We start from the raw sequence: 19,475 nt of genomic DNA, 5'->3' as shown, positions 1-19,475 counted from the left end.
AACATGGGCTAAGTGACTGAAGGCCTCTCTCACATTGGCTAATGTTAATGTTCATGAGTCCACCATCAGGAGAACACTGAACAACAATGGTGTGCATGGCAGGGTTGCAAGGAGAAAGCCACTGCTCTCTAAAAAGAACATTGCTGCTCATCTGCAGTTTGCTAAAGATCACGTGGACTATTGGAAGGCTATTAGAAAAATGTTTTGTGGATGGATGAGACCAAAATAGAACTTTTTGGTTTAAATAAGAAGCGTTATGTTTGGAGAAAGGAGAACACTGCATTCCAGTATAAGAACCTTATCCCATCTGAGAAACATGGTGGTGGTAGTATCGTGGTTTGGGCCTGTTTTGCTGCATCTGGGCCGGGACGGCTTGCCATCATTGATGGAACAATGAATTCTGAATTATACCAACGAATTCTAAAGGAAAATGTCAGGACATCTGTCCATGAACTGAATCTCAAGAGAAGGTGAATCTGAATCTCAAGACAACGACCCAAAGCACACAAGTCGTTCTACCAAAGAATGGTTAAAGAAGAATAAAGTTAAATATTTTGGAATGGCCAATTCAAAGTCCTGACCTTAATCCAATCGAAATGCTGTGGAAGGACCTGAAGCGAGCAGTTCATGTGAGGAAACCCACCAACATCCCAGAGTTGAAGCTGTTCTGTACAGAGGAATGGGCTAAAATTCCTCCAACCTGGTGTGCAGGACTGATCAACAGTTACCAGAAACATTTAGCTGCAGATATTGCTGCACAAGGGGGGGTCACACCAGATACTGAAAGCAAAGGTTCACATACTTTTGCCACTCACAGATATATAATATTGGATCATTTTCCTCAATAAATAAATAACCGAGTATAATATTTTTGCCTAATTTGTTTAACTGGGTTCGATTTATCTACTTTTAGGACTTGTGTGAAACTCTGATGATGTTTTAGGTCATATTTATGCAGAAATATAGAAAATTCTAAAGGGTTCACAAACTTTCAAGCACCACTGTAGTGGAAAGCCTTGGGTGGTGGGTGGTGATCCGGTGCTGGCTATAACGTTTGGCCTTATAGCGAGTATGTCTTTAGTCTCTCTCTCATCTGTCTTGTCTTTGTGCTACATCAACTTTTTACAATTTTTTTTCCTCAACAGATTTGGAGTTCTTTTCACTGGATTTTAGGACTGGGCATTGACTGCAGAATGGCGTTAAAGACGAAGACCTGATGCTTTTTTGAATGATTATTAGACGTGAGTGGAACTTGCATGAAGCACTGCAGACAAGCGTCCATGTTCATCAGTGTTTTAGCCATGTGAGGTGCGAACCATATGTGCTGTACAGTGGTGTGTGCAGAATGTGGGGGTTAATATTTACAGTTCCGCTGTGAATTCTGGACAGTGTGAACATTTTGAGACATCGGTATGACATGCTGTTGTCCTTTAACCTTAATATTGGATTTCATTTTCAGAATGATCTTTGAGGTTGAAAATATCAGCGTGGTTCACGCTGTAAAAGGACTGATTCGTCTTACAATATAAATCATGGAGATTTCTGAGTAAACACTGCTCACAGTGCCTGCATGGTTGAGTTGAGAGTAAAAAGCCAGTTTTTTGTGACACTACAAATACAATGGAACCAGATGCTAGAGTTTATTTTAAAGAAATTGAACTGGATGGATAGAAGCTGGCAACTCCAGTCGGAAGGATATTTACGCAAATGTGTTGAAGTGGTGGCCAAACTCACCGTCCCTTCAGAGCTTCTTCTAATTCTTAATGGCAGGAATGGCTTTCAAATGCTATGGACGGAACTGGCTCTAGGAAGACCATTTGCCATGCAATATCCAATCTCACCGACTACTAAAACATATGCTACTCCTGGGGACAACACGGGGTAAATATATGAGCACAATGCAACGTGGAGCCAAGAATAAATGCAGAGTGCAGCGATCTGTGACACAATGGGTATTTATTGTGCGAAACAATAGCAGAAATGAAAGCACTGGCATGATCAACAGCTCAAAGTAATTAAAACACACACACACGTTTCATGCATTTTTTTTCTAGAAAACCAAAGTAAAATTTCAGTAATTGGTAGCAACGTTGCTAAGATTAATTCCTCTATAATACTCACAGATTACTGCAAACACTCACCTGGCTTACATGCGCTGCAGTCCTGTGCACGATGGGTGGGTACACACACACACTGCCCACTGTCAGAATCGCACACTGTTCCAGCGACGGTACCCACGAGGTCGCAGTTGCATGGCTGACATGCATGTGTGTCATTCCCCGCGTTCAGGTTATACATATGTACAGAGCAATGGTTACACCGAAGACCTTTGACGCCCTTCTTGCACTGGCACTGCCCGGTTTCCTTATCACACAAAATTGATCCCTCCACAGTGCCCCTGGGATCACAGTGACATGGCTGGCAGCCCTGAGATTCGTCAAGGCCTGGTGTGTACCAGCCATGATGGCACAAGTCACACCGACGGCCCTCCGCATGCGGCCGGCACACACACTGACCTGTTACTGGGTGACACACTGAGCCCGAGATGATACCAGCAGTGCTGCAGTTACAGGATGTGCAGACGCCATTTTTCATCGGGCCGTAGGTGCCAGGAAGGCAAGTGTCACAGAGGAGGCCCTGGATACCATTCTTGCATTCACACTGGCCAGAGAAAGGGTTACAAAACTGGTGCAGAGATCCATACAGATTACAGCCACACACCTCACAACCATCTGGATTTGTGTGGTTAAGAAACTTGAAGCCGTAGTTACAGCGGTCACAGGTAAGGCCTGGAAACAGAACAGGAGGAAGCATTTTCTTAGCATAAAGAATGCTTAGGATCGCTACGAATATAACTTAGATTACAGTAACCCATGAGTACAGAAAAAAAAGCTTAAAGTATGAATTTTTTACACATAAACTGCTACAAAAACAGGCACCAACAACCCAAACATCAGAAGTAAACTTTCCAAAAACTAAAATCCAAAAAGATTTTAGAAATTAAAGTTGTAAATTTATGCGAAAAAAAAAACCCCTAGATATTCTCTGTGATTATTAAGTCACAAATTTCCAAGAACAACAACAACAACAACAACAAAAAGTTAAAATGTGGGGTTTATTTATTTATTTATTTTGCGCTAAGGTACCAGACCACTTCACTCTGCAAGACTGGATCAACATTATCACACCACAGACCCCGGGGCTGAGCTGAGAGTTACAGAAAATGCCGTCTTTAAATAAAGCACTCAGAGATTTTTAACAACATTTCTCAGAATGCACTGCAGCCAGGAAGCATGTGTTTGTTGTCTCAGAGAATATCCAAGTTTTATTTCCTCATAAATTTATGACTTTTTAATTAATCTCAGAAATTTTGATTTTTTTTTCTCTGAATGTTATGCCCTCCCTTAGCTCTGTATTTTTTAAACCTAATACACCATCGTAGGAAAGCAAATGTTTAACACATGCAGAGAATCGATACAGATAAATGTGACTTATGGGAGATTTGTAATTAAGAACAAACAGCATACGTACATTTCAGTAACCAGGGATATTTATTTAATATGGAGTAGCTCCAAAGTCGATTTTACACTAGACTGTCCAGGACACGCCCATGTTAATTAAAGCTAGATGGCCTTTCGATTTCATAAAATCGATGAAATTTAGTTCCCTCTGAAATTTGGTCATTGTGATACAGTGCCTTGAAAAAGTATTCATACCCCTTGAACTTTTTCACATTTTTCCACGTTACAACCACGAACTTAAAAGTTTTTTATTGAGATTTTATGTGATAGACCAACACAGAGTAGCACATAATTGTGAAGTGAAACGAAAATGATAAATGGTCTTCAGAATTTTAAACAAATAAAAATCTGAAAAATGTGGTGTGCATTAGTATTCAGCCCCCTGTACTCTGATACCTCTAAATATAATCCAGTGCAATCAATTGCCTTCAGAAGTCATCTAATTAGTTAATAGAGTCCTACTGTGTGTAATTTACTCTCAGCATTAATACACTTGTTCTGTGAAGGCCTCAGTGGTTTGTTAGAGAACACTGAAGAACAAACAGCATCATGAAGACCAAAGAACTCACCAGACAGGTCAGGGATAAAGTTCTGGAGAAGTTTAAAGCAGGGTTAGGTTATAAAAAAATATCCCAAGCTCTGAACATCTCAAGAAGCACTGTTCAATCCATCATTCAAAAATGGAAAAAGTATGGCACAACTGCAAACCTACCAAGACATGGTCGTCCACCTAAACTGACAGAGCGAGCAAGGAGAGCACTGGTCAGAGAAGCAGCCAAGAGGCCCATGATCACTCTGGAGGAGCTGCAGAAATCCACAGCTCAGGTGGGAGAATCTGTGCACAGGACAACTATACTGTAAGTCGTACACTCCACAAATATGGCCTTTTTGGAAGAGTGGCAAGAAGAAAGCCATTGTTGAAAGACAGGCACAAGAAGTCCTGTTTGCAGTTTGCCAGAAGCCATGTAGGGGACACCAGGGGCGTGTTTAGCCTATTTTTGGGGGTGCTCAAGCACCCCCCAAAACGAGCTCAGCACCCTCAAAAACACTGCTTTTGGAAGTAATTTTCAGAAATAAGTGCCCTTGCGCACTGCGCAATGAATGTGTGCGCAGGCATGTGTGTGTTCTTGAATTCACCTGTTACGTGATAGTTCTATGACCAGTAAAATACCTCTCCTCCTTGCGTCCCCTCTGATTGGGTTGCCTGTCCGCGCGAGTGCTTGCTACGACATGGTGTTTTTTTTAACTGGATTCCACGCCGATGAGGAACTCGAAGTAGCACCTGAGTATTACTGGCATAGCGAGATGTGAAGGTACGGACTGGAGTTACAATTATTAAACACAACACAATAATGTAAAATCTAATAATAAATAAACTAATGTAAAATCATAATAATACACACTATTATTACACAATACACAATAACACATTAATTAACAATTACCACTGTTCAAAATGAATAGCTCCAACATTACAAATGCAGTAGTAGGTCTTGTTTAGTTAAAAATATAACGTAAATATTTGTGTCAGTGGTTGTAAATGTGTAGATACACTCTCAAAAGAGATGTGTTAAAAACAACACATATTTAACACATCAGCGTGTTTATATAAGGACAACACAGTTTGTGTTAATAAATGTGTTGAACTCTATAACACAGTAACTGTGTTGAACTATTTAACACACTAGTGTGTTAAAACAACACAGTTTGTGTTTTATCTCATCTCATCTCATTATCTCTAGCCGCTTTATCCTTCTACAGGGTCGCAGGCAAGCTGGAGCCTATCCCAGCTGACTATGGGCGAAAGGCGGGGTACACCCTGGACAAGTCGCCAGGTCATCACAGGGCTGACACATAGACACAGACAACCATTCACACTCACACCTACGGTCAATTTAGAGTCACCAGTTAACCTAACCTGCATGTCTTTGGACTGTGGGGGAAACCGGAGCACCCGGAGGAAACCCACGCGGACACGGGGAGAACATGCAAACTCCACAAAGAAAGGCCCTCGCCGGCCCCGGGGCTCGAACCCAGGACCTTCTTGCTGTGAGGCGACAGCGCTAACCACTACACCACCATGCCGCCCCTAGTTTGTGTTTTATTTATTTATTTATTTAAATAAATAAATAAAACACAAACTGTGTTGTTTTAACACACTAGTGTGTTAAATAGTTCAACACAGTTACTGTGTTATAGAGTTCAACACATTTATTAACACAAACTGTGTTGTCCTTATATAAACACGCTGATGTGTTGTTTTTAACACATCTCTTTTGAGAGTGTATCATAGTTTATTGGGTCAGCTTCTGTTAAAACATTGCATAAGTCTAGTCTTGTCTAGTCTAGCCTTCTTGTCTAGTTAAGTCTAGTCTAAATGCGGAATAAACGTGGAAACACTGTCGTTCAAGCCAGGTGCCTCTGTCAGCTCTGGGGGCTAAGCACCCCCAAAGATCAGATGCTGGAATCGCTCCTGGGGGACACAGCAAACATGTGGAAGAAGGTGCTTTTGTCAGATGAGACCAAAGTTGAACTTTTTGGCCTAAATGCAAAGCGCTATGTGTGGCGGAAAACTAACACTGCTCATCACCCTGCACACACCATCCCCACTGTGAAACATGGTGGTGGCAGCATCATGCTATGGGGATGCTTTTCTTCAGCAGGGACAGGGAAGCTGGTCAGAGTTGATGGGAAGATGGATGGAGCTAAATACAGGGCAATCCTGGAAGAAAACCTGTTGGAGGCTGCAAAAGACTTGAGACTGGGAAGGAGATTCACCTTCCAGCAAGACAATGACCCTAAACATACAGCCAGAGCTACAATGGAATGGTTTAGATCAAAGAATATTCATGTGTGGCCCAGTCAAAGTCCAGACCTAAATCCCATTGAGCATCTGTGGCAAGACTTGAAAATTGCTGTTCACAGACGCTCTCCATCCAATCTGGCTGAGCTTGAGCTATTTTGCAAAGAAGAATGGGCAAAAATTTCAGTGTCTAGATGTGCAAAGCTGGTAGAGACATACCACAAAAGACTTGCAGCTGTAATTGCAGCAAAAGGTGGCTCTACAAAGTATTGACGCAGGGGGGCTGAATACTAATGCACATCACATTTTTCAGATTTTTATTTGTTTAAAATTTTGTAGACTATTTATCATTTTCATTTCACTTCACAATTATGTGCTACTCTGTGTTGGTCTATCACATAAAATCTCAATAAAAAAACTTTTAAGTTCGTGGTTGTAAGGTGGAAAAATGTGAAAAAGTTCAAGGGGTATGAATACTTTTTCAAGGCACTATATATGTTTATTTCTGCGATAGAGTATAGTGGGGGAAAAAGCCCCCGTGGGGTAATACGTCCCCGGCCTGTTTTACCCAAAATAACCACCAGATGGTGCAAAGTTACATTTCTATTGTTGCTATGGACTGGCTTGACAACGGGGATATACAAATATCCACTGTTAGCCCAGGAGTAATAGGGTTATACCCGGAACAAATTAGTAACAAGCCGAAAATTTCAGAATATGTTCAGAATACCTTTAGGAATAACATACTAAAAGTCCCCGGAAATCCCCCTTGTGCTCTCTGAGAAATTCAAGATGGTGTCCAAAATGGCCGCCAAATGGAGATCTGCCCATATCTCAGGCCCAAAACAAAATATTAATGCAATTAAAAGGTCAGAATATATGTTTTGTAGGGTAGAAGAGTAAATTCCAACATGTGTGTATTAATTACATTGTGTATTAACATTATATAATAACAATGTACACATTATTATAACAGTATATTTGTGTATAATGTGTTCGCTTGCCATGTCTGGTTAGATTGTCATATTTTTGGCACTTCACCAGTTCACATTTATGAATGTGCACAGTACTATGAATGTGTGTAGGTTTCATCCAGTCCGATCCTTGAATCAAGTATCAATCTTGAAATGCCCTGGCCCATAAATTCACATCCAAGAAGAAATAACAATGACTGTTATGACAAAATAATCGTTATGGTATCATGAAGATATCTCATATGTTTTTGAAATGGCTTCAGTTCTTAATGTTTAGGACTAATAATTACAGACTTATAATTGTAAATCTATACATGTGCTATTTAATGTACACTACCGATTATAGAGTGTGGAGCCATTGGTTACTCGTTCACTCCGTATCATCCTATTCTGTTCACAAAACAACAAACACAATTACTAGGGGTTGGAGCACTTATTTTCATTAATATTAATTAAAGTAAATTGGTGGTGTAAAATGAAAAATGGCATGTTAAAAGGTCACGCTGAGTTCAGTCATTTTTAAAAGGTCATGCTGAGTTTAGTCATTTTTTGTCCGAACACACTGGCATTGCTAGTAGTAAAGACTGGTGCTAGAAACTCAAAGATTAATTTTTTTCCACCCTTAAACAAGCTTGAATAAATTCCCTACTTCATTGCTGGTACAACAAAGGTCCAAGCATTACAACTGAGGCACTGAGAAGTGTTTAAGTCTACTCATTGTTTATAAGCAAGAGCTTTTATTGAGGCAGACCTTTTTGTCATGAAAGTCGCCGGAATGTTGAAGAAGTGTACTGAAACAGCTTGCCATTGTAGTTTTAGAAGATAGAGTTCTCAAATTTAATTTCCCTTTAATATTTTATCAAAGCTTAAAGATGCACTAAATATTAAGGAAATTGATGTCTAATTGTTGTCTTACATTATGTTCATGTATGTAGGTAGCCTACTAAGCTAATCTGTGAATCATGTCAACCATCAAATTCCATGTAATTTCCACATTAATGACCTTGTAATCTTGGTTAATTTTAATTTTAACAGTGTGACAATGGTGAATTTGCATTGCTTGTATGAGAGAACATATAATTTAACATTTTAATTGCATTTATATTATGTTTTATCCCTGAGATATTGAAAAATCGCCAATCGGCGGCCATTTTGGACGCCATCTTGAATTTCTCAGAGAGCACAAGGTGGATTCCCGGGGACTTTTAGTATGTTATTCCTAAGGGTATTCTGAACATATTCTGAAAAATTCAGCTTCTTACTAATTTGTTCCAGGTTGGACTCAATTTTGAGCTAACGCTCTTGGGCTATGTGGATCGCATATCAGCAACGCAGCGGCGAGAAATCAAATTTCATGGTAAGTGATATAATTTTCAGATATCAGTAAAACTGTATTTAGATAGCTGCTATTTCGTCAGATATCACAGCTGTGTATGTGGTATGAGTAGACAAGTCAGTACGTTAAAAAAAATACATTAGGTATAAAAAGTTGAATCACATTTTGAAAGTAAGACCCTTTTTTGTAAAAGTGTAGTCTGTGGGGTAAAACGCCCCCTTAATGGCGGGGTAAATGGCCCCCAGGGGGCATCGTTTCCTTTTATCATAATTACTGTATTTCATACATTTCTGAATAGCAGATACATAGTTTTAAATAACATCTCGCTTACCTGGTTGAGTAAAGCAAGTAATTTGAACTTAATATTAAAAATAATTGAATTTAAAAAAAAATTGAAATTAAAATGCGAAATATAATAAAATAATGCATCTATTCATTAATTCAGGGATATTTTCTTGTTTCTTTCACATTATAGGCTTAAGTAAACACTTTTGCTATCCAAACAGCTTTTTTTGAGTGAGGGGGCCTATTGCCCCACCTCAGGGGGCCTTTTACCCCACTGGGGGGGTAAAAGGTCCCCTTGGCACAATGTTTGTTTTTGTTAAAAAAAAAAAGTTAAGTATTAACTTTAGGCAAACTTTAGGTGGCATTATTGTTCATGTCACTGTTGTCAAAACTATGACTAAAACTAAACACATGGTTCATTTCAACTTGGAGAAAAACTGAATTTTCCTTAAGGGGGGCTTTTCCCCCACTCTACTCTATCTCAAAAAAAATCAGGCCATTCTGTGGCTGGGAAGTTATTTAATTTGAGGGGATTAAAGCAAATAATGTGCATGAAATCGCTTTCTTTGCACAGTCAAGGAGACAGAGGAAGTCTTTGTGCGCATGCGCAGGTTTACCTTTGACTGTGCACTGACAGTTCCATCATTCTGTCACTAAACGAACAGCTGATCACACTGAGGTGCTCGCTGACCGCCGATATTTATTAGTTTGTTCCTGCGTTTCCTTTCTTTCGTATATAACATTTGTCTTTTCTTCTCACTTTCTGTTACTGGAGTCGGTCTTTCATGTTTCATTCGCACATTCACGTCCTCCATTTTTCTCTTCTGTTTCAAACTTGTAACCCACAATGCCTTGCGCGAATGGGGAAAGCCTACCACATGATGCATGATGTAGTATCTTGCATTGGGTCATGGTGAAGCAGGAAAAAACAGTGGAGAATTTCGGGCCACATGGCCCTAAAGTCATTAATTGTTCTGTTAAAAAAAATCCCAAATAAAATCAGAAGTCTGTGATTCGAGTTCAGTAGCTTTCGGTGCACTAAGCAAAAATAATTGAGTGTCGGGGAAAATTATTTTTATGACCTACACTTGAAAAGTCTGAAAGGCAGTCTAGCTTTAATGCTGTATGGTGGCTATCATTTGCTCAGGTTTTATTTGTAGCTAGAAGCACAAATAATACACTATTTTGGATTTTCTTTTTCATTGTCGTATTTCCCTATCATCTAAATAACACATTTCAGGTTGTATTTAATGTTGTTATGATTACGGTTATTGCTGTGATGGTGCCTTCATGTCCTGTCGGTGAGCTCACTTGAACATCACCACAACATTGTGACCACATAATCGTCACCACAACTGGGGAATTTGGATTTTTCATGAGTTGGGGGCGTGTCAATAACACAAATGTGTTGAATGGGACGCCTCCAGCAGACAGCAGGTCAGATTTAAGTGGCATGTTATCCGTTCAGTTTTGAATTTTATTTTGGAATATCTTGTCATTGATAATAAAAAAAAAATAAATAACAACAAAATGCTTCTCATACTGCCCATTTTTCCAAACCAAACCACTTCAACACACAATGCAAAGTAATCATCACCTTCGAACTCGTACACACAATCTTCTGACAAATCAGTGATCAGATATTAACCTCATCTTTTGACTTTTTCAAAATACTGAAAATACGAAATTCCATATTTTTTGCCTCATTGCACCAGATTCCCCTATTCCTATTAGATTTGCCTCTATTCCTATTAGAATGACAGAATGATAAATACTGACAATTTTATGGAAATGTGATTCTCCAAAATATCTTTTCATTTTTTTTATCCTGTGGAAGAAAAGTTTTGCAACGAGATCAGGCTGTGCTGATGGATTAGTCACTTCTCTGAGGAGGATCTACACAGGTAGAGCCTGTAAATATGTGATGTTCAGGATCTACTGATGTACACGTAGTGATCATTGTGCAACTTGTGTGCATGTGTACGCACTACAACAAGTTTCCTTTCGGTTATACAGTACATACACCAATCAACCAGAACATTATGACCACTAACAGGTGAAGTGAATAATTATCTCATTACAATGGCACCTGTCAAGGAGCGGGATATATTAGGCAGCAAGAGAACAGTCAGTTCTTGAAGGTGATGTGTTGGAAGCAGGAAAAATGGGCAAGTGTAAGGATCTGAATGACTTTGACGAGAGCCAACCTGTGATGGGTCGATGACTGGGTCATTTCTCCAAAATGGCACATCTTGTGGGGTGTTCCCAGTATGCAGTGGTTAGTGCCTACCAAAAGTGGTCCAAGGAAGGACAACCAGTGAACCAGCGACACAGTCATGGGTGTTGAAGGCTCACTGATTCGCATGGGGCATGAAAGGTAGCCCATATGGTCCAATCCCACAGAAGAGCTACTGTAGCACATGACCCTGTTGCAGGTTCACCAGTTGTCCTTCACTTTTGCCTGGTACTAACCACTGCATACTGGGAACATCCTACAAGATGATGTGCCATTTTGGAGATGCTCAGACCCAGTCATCTACCCATCATGATTTGGCTCTTGTCAAAGTCACTCAGATCCTTACACTTGCTGATTTTTCCTGCTTCCAACACATCAACTTCAAGAACTGACTGTTCTCTTGCTGCCTAATATATCCCACCCATTGACAGGTGCCAGTGAAATGAGATAATCAGTGTTCTTCAATTCACCTGTCAGTGGTTTTAAGGTTATGGCTGATCGGTGTATATAAGCATTATCATACATAAACACCAGTGTTGTAGTCGAGTCACGAAACCTTAAATCCGAGTCCAGTCTCAAGTCCCCAGTGTTCAAGTCCGAGTCATTCAAGAAAATTTTGAGTCAAGTCCACTATTGATCCAAGTTGAGTCCAAGAACAAGACTCCAACAGCATCATTTGACAGTGGCTGTTGCTGCCTTTATGTGAAAGCGTCTCTGCTACTGTGTTGGAGTAACGTTCCTGCTTGACTGCCCCATTTTAATTAACAGGCTACAGATAAAAAGCTTGATCATCTCTCAGCAAGCCCTGCCCACTATCAACAGGCCAAATAACATGAGAGAGGGTTGACACTAGTTAGTTCAACGGTCAGCAAGCGAGCCCCGCTATCAACAGGGCAATGAACGTAACGTGTCTCTTACTTCTCTGGGTGGAGTCTTACCAAATGACAACTGAAGTTCAAGGTTGTCCCAGTCGTCTCCTCAATAGTTCTTCTACATATGGAACACATACACTACCATTAAAAAGTTTGGGGTCACCCAGACAATTTTGTGTTTTCCATGAAAAGTCACACTTTTATTGACCACCATAAGTTGTAAAATGAATAGAAAATATAGTCAAGACATTTTTCTGGCCATTTTGAGCATTTAATCGACCCCACAAATGTGATGCTCCAGAAACTCAATCTACTCAAAGGAAGGTCAGTTTTATAGCTTCTCTAAAGAGCTAAACTGTTTTCAGCTGTGCTAACATGATTGTACAAGGGTTTTCTAATCATCCATTAGCCTTCTGAGGCAATGAGCAAACACATTGTACCATTAGAACACTGGAGTGATAGTTGCTGGAAATGGGCCTCTATAGAGATCTTGCAGTCACGTGACCGGAAAGTACACAACCGCCATCTTGTCGGTCAAAAACACCACTGAATACTGCTGCACTCGTGTACAGAATGGATCAATTTCAACCGACGGACTACACGGCTCATTTTTCTAATGAACAGATAACTAGATATATGTCTAAAATAAACGATCTACAGATTAGTGACCCTTATGGCTTTCCGGACGGAGTTTTCACGACCGGATTTTGAACTGCCAGCGGAATACCCAGACGTGTATAATTACCTCATTAACTTTCCCTCGCTGTTCAGTGGTGAAGCACTGCGTGCTTATAAATCTCTGGACAGTTATCTTTACAGAAATTCAGGATTTGTCAGCGACTCAGATGTGGCATCTTGTATACAAGAATCCTCATTGGATGGGTAAGTCACTTAAGTATTACTAGTACTGATACTAGATGCACTGACCAGCCGATTATAGAATAGAATAAGGTAATTCCAGCTGTAATTCCAAATCGTCCGTCTTGTTTACATGGATCTGGCGTTGGAGAGAGAGAGGCTTAGCAGTGGAGGTTTGAGTGGCTGTTTTCTGAGCTTAGTCAACAGGCCGGCTCTGCAGCCTCGCTTTTGCTTCCGCTCCCGGTGCTGCCTCCTTTGCTTTGCTTCCGATAACAATCCACGGAGACCCCGCTGGTCTCGCTATCTCGTCCGGAATGGGTTTTTTTTTCTCGTCCGGAATGTTGTGCATGCAATGGAAATCGCTACAAACCGTAATTTTCTGCTGGAAACCAATGTCCAGTAAGTCCATACGGTTGTAGTGGATATTGAAGTCCGGTACAGACGAACAACACGCAAAAATACACACAAAAAACATAAAAACCGTGCACAGGTAGGGAGAGCTTGTAGCCGCAGCCGTTGTAGTAGAATTGTATATAGTAGGGTTTTCCAGAAGAAAAGGTAGAAGTAAAAGCAGAAGTAGAAGTAGAAGGCGGAATATGGCATTTGACCGACAAGATGGCGTCTGTCACAATCTGGATCGGCTGTGACGTCACATGCAAGTGCTCCATACACCTATGTAGATATTGCACCAAAAACCAGACATTTAGTAGAATTTAGCTAGAATAGTCATTTACCACATTAGCAATGTATAGAGTGTATTTCTGATTAGTTTAAAGTGATCTTCATTGAAAAGAACAGTGCTTTTCTTTCAAAAATAAGGAAATTTCAAAGTGACCCCAAACTTTTGAACGGTAGTGTAGCAGTGCATTTTTTCCCCACTGCACAAGAAGTCTGTCTAAGCAAAGTGGACAATCCTAGGGGCGTTCTCTCCAGGCATTTTAGCACCATTAACGTTAGTTTGTTCCTCAACATGATGTATAAACAGGTGAATGTGCATTCTCTTGCACGAAATTAGTATAAAAATGAATGTAGATATAAATATCTTATGCCAAATTATTATGGCATGTTACAAAAAATAAAGAAAAAATCGGAGTCCTCGTCTCCAATTTACGAGTCCGAATGCAGTTAATGTGCGAGTCCAAGTCCGAGTCATCAGTGCTCAAGTCCAAGTCAAGTCACGAGTCCTCAAAATTAGGTCCTGGACTCGAGTACTACAAGCCTGATAAGCACATTAACAAACTAACCTCACCAGCTTTATATGATTACATCAGTCGTAATGCATGTTTATAATACCGTGGTGCTAAGTGCAGATGTGTGTATATTACTTTTACGAAATCAATAAATAAATGCTCTGCGGATCATAACACTGAGTGTAAAACCACCAGAAATATAATAAAAATAAGAAATATCACAGTGGTGTAGTAGTGGTGGTGGGCTGGGGGTGGTGTGGCAGGGAAATGACATCATTAAGTGAGGTCCTTACCCATGATGAATGACCCACCTCGGGCATAACACTTAATTTCACTAAGAGAAAAATAAATAAATAAATAAAAAAAAGTCCAAGAAAAGAAGCAGGGAAAAAAAGAAAGGTAAAAATAACCGCAGTCACAAAAGAATTACATCTCACATGGAAGCTCTGGGGAAAAAAAAGAAAAGAAAAGAAAAAGGACTACATGGATTCAAATTATATCAGGTTTTTAAAAATATGCACGGCACTTATTTGAATATGCCATACATATTCCTGACAGGTAATCTATTCCTAATGTTGCTGAGCAGAGCCTTAGGGGCACCGAGTGTTGCTGCTAGAAGTACCGGGGACTCCACACTCAGCAGCTGCTTTCTGTTCGTGTGCCAAGGCACACTTAATGACTCTAAATTAATTTCAATATTAATATATTGCTTCCTGCCTACAGTTAAACCGTGTTACGATGTTATGTTAAGTGTGCAAAGTGACACAGATGAATACCCCGATAACAACAAAGCTGAATAGCTTCAATGTGTTATTGGATTTGTTGGTACTTGGATATTAGGGGACTAGTCATGGAGGTAGGGATGGTTTCTGCTGCGCTCTTTTACAAATAAGCAAATCCAGAAGTGTGTTGTACAGTATCTGATATAGTGCTCAATGACAAAACGCTGTCTTCGTAGTTTTGCGCTTGGGACGAGAAAAACGAGAAAGTGTGTGTAATCTAGGTCAAGCATGGGTCTTCAAGTCATACGCATATACAGTATGTGTGTGTGTGTGTGTGTGTGTGTGTGTGTGTGTGTGTGTGTGTGTGCAGTTGTGTATGCATGATATGGGACGTGTGGTTACACAGCCAGGCTCTGTGCACTCTATCAGTACTGCTCCTCTACATAATATTCTCATGCATCAAAATTTCAAAGTGTATTGTGTACACAGAGTTCCGGGGCCACTTGATAAATTTTGCCCTCGTGAAGCCGCTGGTGGCCACAAACGTGGCGAAGGTAATAAATTGCCATAATCAAACCTAATTTCTGAGAAATACCTGTGGGAGCGACAAACAAAGAGGCATGTCTTGTAAGCAGCATGAAAAATAGCAGGGACAGCGAGGTTTATTATAATCAACTTGGCATTGAATTACAAAATTAAAATTAGGTGGCCCTTGATATTCTGGCTTACCAGGAATCTTCTAAGTAATGTTCGTTTGCATTTCATAAGAAACGCATCAAAGGCACAGGATGGGGGAACGGAGGAGATTTATCACAAAGGACTGAGATGCTTAGAAGAAAAAAAAACATTTGGTTGTAGCTCGCAGTAAACTTGGAGGGAAGAAAAAAGGAAAACGATTGATTGGCTAAGAGTGAGCTTGGTGCATTCTCATCTCATCCCATTCTCATTATCTCTAGCTGCTTTATCCTGTTCTACAGGGTTGCAGGCAAACTGGAGCCCATCCCAGCTGACTACGGGCGAAAGGCGGGGTACACCCTGGACAAGTCGCCAGGTCATCACAGGGCTGACACATAGACACAGACAACCATTCACACCTACGGTCAATTTAGAGTCACCAGTTAACCTAACCTGCATGTCTTTGGACTGTGGGGGAAACTGGAGCACCCGGAGGAAACCCACGCGGACACAGGGAGAACATGCAAACTCCACATAGAAAGGCCCTCGCCGGCCACGGGGCTCGAACCCGGACCTTCTTGCTGTGAGGCGACAGCGCTAACCACTACACCACTGTGCCGCCCCCTTGGTGCATTCATTACCCAAATTATTTATTTCCTTTACATAAGTGCTTTGGAAGAGATACTGCTGTTTGGCTAGTTTGTACTAAAAGAATAAGATCAACTGTGAGCTACTGTTCACTTACGTATCCCCCTGCTCTCGCTTATATCAGAATGCAAGCAATCGAAGGAATAGGACACTTATGAATGCTGACTTCAACGAATAATTAACCCTGAAACAAGGAAATAAAGAGCAGTGTCTCTCCTCAGGGATTTCAAATAGCATCCTGGTAAACTGTCATTTTGAAATAGCATTTTGCTTCTTGAAATAGCATCAAAATCCACGCTATATGTTTTGTACATACATTCAGTCAGTAAACAGGAAGTCGACATGCAACAGACCTGAAAATGGTACACACAGTATAGGACCCCAAGCTGAAGCTCAGTGCCAAATATCAAGCAGTTGTGATTTGTAGTTGCTGAGAAAAGTGTTACAAAAATTTTATAAATCCACGCTATATGTTTTGTACATACATTCAGTCGGTAAACAGGAAGTTGGGTGACAGACCTGAAAATGGTACACACGGTATAGAACCCCAAGCTGAAACTCGGTGCCAAATATCAAGCAGTTGTGATTTGTAGTTGCTGAGAATAGTGTTAACAAAATTTGTGTAAATCCATGCTATATGTTTTGTAAATACATTCAGCCGCTAAACATGAAGTCGATGTGCAACAGACCTGAAAATGGTACACACGGTATAGAACCCCAAGCTGAAGCTTGGTACCAAATAGCAAGTGGCTATGATTTGATTTGTGGTTACTGAGACAAAGGGTGTTTCGGATGGACAGACAGAGGTAAAAACCAGTACACCACCCCTCCTTCAGAGCAGGGGTATAAAAATAGATAAACACAACTAACATGCAAAAATGGTTTAAAAGCTAAAGAGCATGTCTACGGGACCAGTAGAGAAACTGATGGAGGGTAATACAGTGAATTAGAAATATAAGGAAGTAGAGTGTGTGTGTGTGTGTGTGTGTGTGTGTGTGTGTGTGTGTGTGTGTGTGTGTGTGAGAGAGAGATTGAGAGGGCACAGTGATACCTACCGATTACATTGGTCTTGCACTGGCATTGCCCTGAGTCCTGGTGACAGGTAATATGTGGCCACAGAGTCCCAGCGGCATTGCAGTTACAGTTGAGGCAGCCGTCGGCCAGTGACGCCTGCAGCTTATAGAAACCTTGCTGGCACTGATTGCACTGTCGACCAGACACGCGTCGCTTGCACTTACACTGGCCTCCCATCTGTAGAGGAAGGGCACAGCGCCGCAATTAGGACACTTCAGCAGCTGTGTGTGTGTGTGTGTGTGTGTGTGTGTGTGTGTGTGTGTGTGTGCGCACATGTCACGGATGGCTACCTCAACCCCCAAACCTCCATCCCAGTCCCACTGGGAGGCTTTTGTATCTCTATTACTGGGGTAAGGAAAGGGAGGGAAAAACTGGGGAGACTTGTTTCACATATACAATACATTTTATGTGTTATGTCGATAACTGATTACGATAATCAACAATGTTAGTGATCAGTTCAATCCCACACTGCACTAAGAGTCATCAGAAATTCAATTCAGTTCATTAGTATAAAATAATAATTCCTTATTCATTATTATTATACATATGGGCCACTTTTTTCCATGGAATAAAAATGTATTCTGTTCACTTCTAGTGGGTTTATTGATAGCATGCAATACTGTTAGCATATCGCTTATCCTCCATGTATTACGCCACTCTCCCCAATGGAGAATGAGCATGCAATATTGTTATAATATTGCATGCTGTCAAGACAATATGACGTCACACGTCAGAGCTCATGCGAAGATCCAGTGACGAAACTTTTCTGCTGCGCATGCACATAATCATTTCTTTGTCCACCGGGAAAGAGAGAAGACGAGGCTAATCCAGTGCTATTGCTAGGATTTGCTATGCTATAATTAAGCACTAAATAAATAAACTGAAACTGAAGATGCACTGAACACCCAAAAGGCTACCAAAACTTCATTAGATATCCTTTACGCATATTTACAAGAGAAAAAAAACATACCAGTGTATATGAAAAACTGGAAAAGAGACACATCGGAGATGTAAAACTTCCATGCTAGTGAGTGACCGTGACAGTTTGTAAACAAATATGGCTGCCAGGTTTGCTTCGTTAAATATGGAAGATTTTGAGAGAATTTCGGCTGGCAGATCGCGCTGTTCTGTGTAGTTATCAATGTTGATTTTAAAAGTAATGAAGTAAATTACACAGGGATAATAATAATAATAATAATAATAATAATAGTATTCGGCTTGGGAGGCACGGTGGTGTAGTAGTTAGCACTGTTGCCTCACAGCAAGAAGGTCCTGGGTTCGAGCCCAGCAGCCGGCAAGGGACTTTCTGTGTGGAGTTTGCATGTTCTCCCCGTGTCCGCGTGTGTTTCCTCTGGGTGCTCCGGTTTCCCCCACAGTCCAAAGACATGCAGATTAGGTTAATTGGTGGCTCTAAATTGACTGTAGGTGTGAATGTGAGTGTGAATGGTTGTTTGTCTCTATGTGTCAGCCCTGTGATGACCTGGCGACTTGTCCAGGGTGTACCACGCCTTTCGCCCATAGTCAGCTGGGATAGGCTCCAGCTTGCCTGAGACCCTGTAATACAGGATAAGCGGCAACAGATGATGGATGGATGGATGGATGGATGGATGGGTATTCGGCTTGACTGCGCTAGTATTGGCCTGCACTAACGCTACACTGGCTGGAAGGTAACTGGACTGCCATGCTAACAGGCACTGAGTTGCAGGTAAGCTAGCATTGTCCTTTGCTAATGCTACTGCTACACCAGCTGGAAGGTAACTGCACTGCTGCACTAAGAGCACCGAGTTGCTAGCCTGGGCCCGCCCATCCTAAGCGTGACGCAACACGAGGGCCTGTTGCGAGCTTAGTCTGGCCAGGCAAGCTATCTACAGCTCTTCCAAGCTCCCGAAAAATCGGAAACCAATCAACTTTGAGCATCTCCAACGGCCCTGGGTAGAGGCGTGTTCAAGGCACTGACCTAGTAGAACTGCGACCGGAAGCCATAGATTGTTTACAGAATCTATGCCGGAAGCGCTTCATTCACGAATGCTGTATTGAAAGCATTCAACGGGAAGTTCTCATTGAAAATGGAGCAAAGAGCAGCCCTGGAGGTATTTACTGAAAGGAAGGACGTTTTTGCCTTGCTCCCGACCGGCTTCGGTAAGAGTTTAATAATAGGATGTCTATGGTTTAATCTACCAGTTAGCCCCGTCGCGTCGCATACGTCAGAGGAAAGAGTGATGTGATTGGTTTAAGCTTCGTCACAGCCTTTTCTGGCTTCGACCAGTAGCAAACTGAGGCA

General features: G+C 41.1%; 1 protein-coding gene across 1 annotated transcript in view; it reads right to left on the bottom strand.

The window, feature by feature from the left end:
- The window catches only part of ush2a (Usher syndrome 2A (autosomal recessive, mild)), a 500,620-nt gene that overhangs the window by 368,304 nt on the left and 112,841 nt on the right, over positions 1 to 19,475 (bottom strand). The window contains exons 11-12 of the mRNA XM_060934842.1: positions 17,176 to 17,371; positions 2,142 to 2,789 (exon numbers count right to left, since the gene is read on the bottom strand). Of these exons, the coding sequence (XP_060790825.1) occupies positions 2,142 to 2,789; positions 17,176 to 17,371 (844 nt within the window). The remainder of the gene's footprint in view (positions 1 to 2,141; positions 2,790 to 17,175; positions 17,372 to 19,475) is intronic.

The sequence above is a fragment of the Neoarius graeffei genome, chromosome 11, assembly GCF_027579695.1.
Source record: "Neoarius graeffei isolate fNeoGra1 chromosome 11, fNeoGra1.pri, whole genome shotgun sequence".
Classification (NCBI taxonomy): Eukaryota; Metazoa; Chordata; class Actinopteri; order Siluriformes; family Ariidae; genus Neoarius; species Neoarius graeffei.
This window is presented reverse-complemented; position numbering and strand designations above follow the sequence as displayed.